Raw genomic sequence first — 6679 nt, 5'->3', positions numbered from 1 at the left:
TCTCTTATGCCTTTTATACCCCGATCTGTGTGAGTTGGGTATCTAATCCCTAGTTCATATGCACCTCAATCACTGTCACTTTTATGGTGGCCTAAATTTCTAGGTTTGATGCAAGCCATGTAGATATTATGATAACAACTTTTTAACAATTTTAGATATGCTTATTTATTAAAATATGACTGTTTAAAAAAATTATAAAATAATATTTATTTTTCAAAATATTTTCCCTCTCTAAGATCTCTTAAAGGGCATTTTCGAGACATCATATCTCCATTAATGATGCCCTAAAATGGTTGCCATACTCATGTAGCCAATGCCAAAAGATGAAGCTGATGAGCTTTACTTGATTTCCTCTTTCCACATGAAGAATTGTGGAAGAAGTTTAGAACAAGTCCTAGTATTAGAATTAAAATCATAAGGGTAGAGTAAGTTTGATAAGAAATGGTATACCATGGGGGCTTTAGTTTCACAAAACTTGGGGCTCAACTCATGACTCTCGTGAAAGATGGGCTATATGGGATTCTATGAATGATCCAATGTATATTGCTCCTATTTCCCTGCAAATACTTTGTTGGAACATCCAAGCCTGGAGGTCAAGAGAGGCACTAGCTTTCATGGTGATTTAAATGTGAAAGTTATCATTATGCAAGCACAAGATTAGGATAATGGAGAGAGAGAGAGAGTAAACAAGACACAAGCTAGATGCAAAAGAGAATGATATTCATATATTGATTGAGAAATATAGATAGCTACATGAGAAAGAGCCCCTTATAAAGGCATACACAGAGTTGCTTTGGTTACATGATCAATTGATGACCTCTTGGTCACATGGGGGTAGGCCTGAATAACACCTCACATGGATGTAAATGCATCTCCCCTTTTCCACGAAAGAGAGGAGGATACATATGAGCCCGTTGGAAGGGTCACAGCCCAATTGCCTCAAAAATAGGCTCGAAAAAAATATAGTTGGCTAGGTTGGCATACACTCCCTAAATCAAACTAAGATAACCAAGACAAAGAAAACATCTAGAGTTTTTGGAGTTTTATGGTTCTCTCGAGAGATCTAGGATTCCAAGGTAGAATCAAACGTTATGAGTTTTTGAAGTTTTATAGCCCTCTTCATAATCGAGGGTAACCAAAAGATCATAAACATAATTAATCAAACATCGGGGGTAGTGAGCAAATTGACTTCAACGAGTAAGGTCAGGTGGGATACAATCACAGGGCACTGTACGAAACCATGGATGCTGATCAAGAGCGAAAGACAGCAGAAGCCATGGCTGCTCAGCAAAAAGGCGGAGAAGAAGTGTATGAAAACGGCCGTCTCGCACCTTCTCCCACTGCGGATGAGGCAGGATCCTTGCTAGGCTACCGATCTCTCCACGACCTTTTGGCTGCTTACTTGCCCCCCTCTGCACACAAGGTAATATCGAATCCTCTCTTTTCCTTTTCTGTTTTCAATCGTGGCCATTCACATCAAATGGCGAAATCTTGATGATCAAATTGGGAATTTTATTGATGACCTCTGTCTCTTTGATGAGCAATCGGGGAATTCTTGATGAATAGTTTAGGAATTCTATTGATGAAGTCGGCCGCTTTGAGCAGGAAGTCAAGAGATTGCTGTTGGGATACAATGCTGGGGACCTTGTCCCCTCTCTGCAGTTGCCTCAACACCTTGTCGCAAAGGCTGCATCCTTCAATTTTGACCTACAGGTGAGTCTTGATTCATTGCTACAAGCTTCCCTCACTGATCCGATTTCAACTTACAGATGGACTAGCTGATTGATTGCTGCAAATTCCCTGTCTGATCTTCTCCTTAGTGATTTGCACTCTGAAGAGATGAGAAGGATAGTCATTAGTCACACAGTTGAAGAGTTGCGTCCTAAAATGCAAGTTTTGATTTGCAAAGGCCTATAGGTTCAGAGCTGCTGAGGAGCAACTGCGGCCTCCTCGAGTTGTTAGGGTGGCCCTTGTTCAGAACAAGATTGTTCTTCCCACCACTGCTCCTTTCTTGGATCAAAGAAGAGAAATAATGTTGAGAGTCCAATCTATGATTGATGCAGCAGGAGCTGCTTCGGTTAATATTCTCTGTTTGCAGGTAGTAATGAATGCAACATATGGCAAATGAGTTGTTCAATAGCATGCTTGGTACCCCACTGTTTGCAAAAATCTCTGTCATGACGGGACAATCTACTATTTTCACTTCTCAGGAGGCTTGGACAATGCCTTTTGCTTTCTGTACTCGGGAAAAGAGTTGGTGTGAATTTGCTGAAAGCGCTGAGGAAGGGCAATCAACCAAGTTTTTACAAGAATTAGCTCGGAAGTACAACATGGTAATAGTAAGTCCAATTCTGGAACGAGACAAGGCTCATGGTGATATCCTTTGGAATACTGCTGTTGTCATTGGTAGCAACGGCAATGTAATTGGCAAACATCGCAAGGTAAACTTTTTTCTTTTGTTTGTCCAGCAATTCGAGAATATCTGCTGAAATTTTTCAGGATGATCCCAATGACAGAATCACATCCCTCGAGTTGGTGACTTCAATGAAAGTACTTATTACATGGAAGGGAATACTGGCAATCCTGTTTTTGAGACAGTGTTTGGGAAAATTGCTGTCAATATCTGTTATGGCAGGCATCATCCTTTAAACTGGATGGCATTTGGATTGAATGGAGCTGAGATAGTTTTCAATCCATCTGCAACAGTTGGAGAATTGAGTGAACCTATGTGGCCAATAGAGGTAAGCTGTATATTAGGAGCTCCTGTTCATCTGTTAAGGTATCACTAGTGAAGTTAAAAGGGAAGACTTAACTTCCCTGCTTAATTACTACAAACATGTACATATCTTTTCAAAGTATGGTAAACCCCACCTTGTTGCTGTCTCTCCAGATGATTCCCATCTAAAGCTGATTGACAGAACGTTTGAGAGAGAGAGAGAGAGAGAGAGAGAGAGAGAGAGAGAGAGACGGATATGAATGTGGGTCTGGATTATACTATTTGCATTTTTCTCTGGTGAGTGTTGACTATGTATGACACATTCAACTTTCTTGCAGGCTCGAAATGCTGCAATAGCCAACAACTACTTTGTCGGTGCAATCAATCGAGTAGGAACAGAGATTTTTCCTCGTCCTTTTACTTCAGGTGATGGGAAACCTGAGCACAATGATTTTGGCCATTTTTATGGTTCCAGCTATTTTGCTGCCCCAGATGCATCTTGCACTCCTTGCCTATCAAGGTGTCATGATGGGCTGATGATTGCTGATATGGATTTGAACCTATGTCAACAAGTCAAAGATAAATGGGGGTTTCAGATGACTGCTCGGTATGAAAAGTATGCCGAGCTTCTGAACAATTATGTAAAGCCTGATTTTCAGCCTCAAATAATTAGAGATCCATCATTGCCAACATGTAACAGGGGCAAGGTTGTGTACATGTAATAAGCTGTGAGGGCTTAAGGTGAGGAACTTGTGCATATTCTGAAACTTGTAAAGACTATGGCATAATATGATCGTTATTGGCTACAGATTGAAATGTCAAATGATCACCTGGCATTGATGTTTTGTACTGATATTGACATTGACTTGTCTGAAAGCTGGTCCTGTGTCAAGACTGCAGATGCCCATTGATGTGGCAATGTAACATCTGAACTGTGTTCTCCCATGGTCTTTTCTGGTGCATCTGTAATTTTAAGGCATGTGGAGGAAATTTCTGCCTTTCATGTCTGTAAAGATTCAATAAATCTTGGTTGCATTTAATTAACACACATCATATGTAAGGTCTTTACTGCTGGATTGAATGCAGTATTTTCAAATTTCAATACTGGTTTGTCACCACTAGTGTTACATTGTTATTTATTCATAGTTATTAAAGAGCAAGAGTATAAGATTGCCATCTCGATGATAATTTTTATATTTAAAAAGCATTGGATCCATTATTAGGTGTACAAGTATCACCCAAATGAGACTCCAATAATAAAAAGGTGTAACAGCCTAGCTGAGGCTAAAACACCAAATCATATGAAAATCTTTCAAGGTTGTCTAGGGGGAATCCATACACATGAACTCAAAAGATAATGAACTTTAGAAACAGAATCCATACACCAAAGCACAAGATTGTGTACGAAAGTGGGCTGTGGGGAACCAACAAAGTAATCCCAATCTCATTGTCCATAGCAAGATGCAGTGTGCATGTATCAGGTGAATGTGAGTTGGCCAACCATTATTCTAACTCTTGCTCAAAAATGAAATGAACTCACATTGTGCTTGTACAACCATGACATATACATTGCTAACACCCTCTTTCAAGCCATAGTTGATAAGTACAATAAAGTATATTATTATGAAAGATCCACCATAGTACATACGACAAAGAAAATGATGTATGCTCCATGAATCCAAGCGCATGTGCTACATATCCTTGCCATTATGTGAAAGCTTGTCTTGATGCAAAGGAGTATTGAACAGACTTTACAAAATAAACAACCAGACATAGTCCACCATACATAATGCATCACAAAAAAACTAATGACTATATATAAGAAATATGATTGATTTATTGGGCCACCGGTACGCATACAATCTATTGATAAGTACAATGAGATTGTGTCTCTCTGCATATCGAGTTTCCAAACAAGATCACATTTTGTGGTGGAGTGTTGTAAAGAAAACATAATAGTATTTCTAGAAACAAGGTTGTTAGTACAAGTGATATTCCAAATAAGAAAGTGAGAAGAATCAAAATAAAACTTACAAAGTCCCCCAAATAAGTCATGTGGCTGCCACTCCCTAGATGATGTATGATCCCTGTCTCCAATTGTGCCCTCTCCCTGCCTCCTACTGTGCTACTATTGCCATCGTCCTAGAGAGTCTGTAGCCTCCTCCCTGAGTCTCTACCAACCCTCTATGTCCAGCCACTTAGGCTTTGAGACACCACTCTTGATTGCCTTGCGTGCATTTGATCGTCTATGTGACATGTATGCATGCATACACTCCATCATCAACCTAGTGGAAAACCTCTCTGCTACCACCATAGATACCAGAAACTCCTCATGCAAAGATACCACTACACAGTCCTTGCTCCCATTTGATATATTTTTCCAATGATCTAGAACATTGTGGCTAAATACTTGTTGGCACAACTCTCTAACGCTAGACATCACCCTCCTCTCCTCATCATTCATGATCATGCAGTTTGAGGTGTTGACGGCACAACATACTACTATTGAGGTTGTTACAGATTTGGATAGAAGATTACATGCTCAATATCACATATAAGAGTGAATCAACATTTGTGACTATTTTGTGCCATGGAAAAATTAATAAAAAAGGTAACGCACTTGTTCACAATGACCCGACAAGACAAATGTGTCATATAGATCAATCCATCTTTTTTTAGAATTTACCTTAGATGGACCTTGCCAAATGGCTACCTTAGCTCCTTCCAATACCACTTTAAACCACTATACATTAAATATGATCATGGAGAAGCTATGGTAATCCATTGAGGTAACACTTTGCAAGTTGCCAAAATGCTCCATCTCATCTACTACGATATTCGTATTTGTGGCTCGCTATTGGCTCTCTTGCTCGAACTTTGCCATGACACCACAATCCATTGTGGAGTATATTTTATTCATGCACTCCACTCGAAAATGTCACCTACGCAACCATGCCACATTGTAGATTTTGTATTCTATACCAAAATTGTTAGATTAGTTGTTGTGCATAAAACCTAGATATGATAGCAAATAAAGCATACAATCACCTTGTAGAGACCTGCTCCATGCAACCACTGCATAGACATAAACAATGGCATTGTAATGAATGAAGCTGAGAAAGATAGAAAAGAGGAGAGAAGGAAGGAGGGATCCATGGAAGCTAAAGATGAAGGTGAAGAGTATGTTCTTGATAATAATTGATGGCCCTAAACTGGGACTCTTACACCTTATATAACCTAGCCAATGTGAGTGGGTGTTTAACCCCTAGTTTGTAGGTCTTACTTGTTACAATCCATCTCTACCCTAAAGGTTTTTGCCCTTAAAAACAAAGAGAATTGGAGGGGAGTGATGGGTGGTTTAAGGAGGGGTGCAGAGTGCTACTCTGAGCCATATTACATTGAAAATGGGTGGGTAAAGACTAGGGACAACATGCTATCCATGAGCGGCTTGCTGAGATAAAATTGTCATAACTTTTGGTAGGCTGTTCCAAATGGAGCGTGCCACATGTCGAAATAGAGCTTATGATAAATACTTTCAGCCTATGTAGGATGCACATGGCTAAGTTTTGGATAAGTACAACACTGCTCTAAAACAATGTGCAGAGTTGGTAGGCAGAGGGTGGTCAAACAGGGGCAAGTCTTCAGTCCATTGGGCCTCTTGGAGGTGGAAAAATTCATTGACAATGGTGGTTGGGCGCCAAGAGGCTTCTTCTAGAGGTAGGCCTTGCCATTTGATGAGGTATTCCTTGATGGATCCAGACCTTATGTGTTTATCTCATTGCCCAATGATTGCCTCAGGGATATACTGAGTGATGCCTTCTTCATCTATGGGGGGAAGTTCTTCCCACAGAGTCCACTACTAAGGTGCCCATGAAGGGTTTCAGCTTGTTGACATGAAACACATTGTGGATTTTGGTGGTAGGGGGAAGCTATAATTGGTAGGCCAAGTCACCAACTCTCTTT

The 6679-nt window shown here is 40.1% G+C and overlaps 1 protein-coding gene across 1 annotated transcript; it reads left to right on the top strand.

Moving 5' to 3' along the window:
- Positions 1–1129: 1129 nt before the first annotated feature.
- On the top strand, positions 1130–3764 carry BETA-UP (beta-ureidopropionase). Its single transcript, XM_087689381.1, has 6 exons — positions 1130–1423; positions 1606–1713; positions 1910–2098; positions 2211–2441; positions 2517–2741; positions 3055–3764. Exons 1-6 carry the CDS (start codon positions 1241–1243, stop codon positions 3436–3438), a joined length of 1320 nt encoding a protein of 439 aa, XP_087545507.1. The 5' UTR covers positions 1130–1240; the 3' UTR covers positions 3439–3764.
- The last annotated feature ends 2915 nt before the right edge of the window (positions 3765–6679 follow it).

The sequence above is a fragment of the Lygodium microphyllum genome, chromosome 12 (genome assembly GCF_053477565.2).
Source record: "Lygodium microphyllum isolate KBCC chromosome 12, Lygodium_microphyllum_v1.1.10, whole genome shotgun sequence".
NCBI lineage: Eukaryota > Viridiplantae > Streptophyta > Polypodiopsida > Schizaeales > Lygodiaceae > Lygodium > Lygodium microphyllum.
The sequence above is the reverse complement of the archived record's forward strand: the minus strand, read 5'-3'. Positions and strand labels throughout refer to the sequence as shown.

Bases quoted from the DNA above. Each gene is read 5' to 3' on its own strand.
- BETA-UP (XM_087689381.1), top strand. From the start codon at position 1,241: ATGGATGCTGATCAAGAGCGAAAGACAGCAGAAGCCATGGCTGCTCAG. The intron at 1,714-1,909 runs GTGAGTCTTGAT...TGATTTGCAAAG, and splicing joins CCTTCAATTTTGACCTACAG to GCCTATAGGTTCAGAGCTGC. The intron at 2,742-3,054 runs GTAAGCTGTATA...ACTTTCTTGCAG, and splicing joins AACCTATGTGGCCAATAGAG to GCTCGAAATGCTGCAATAGC.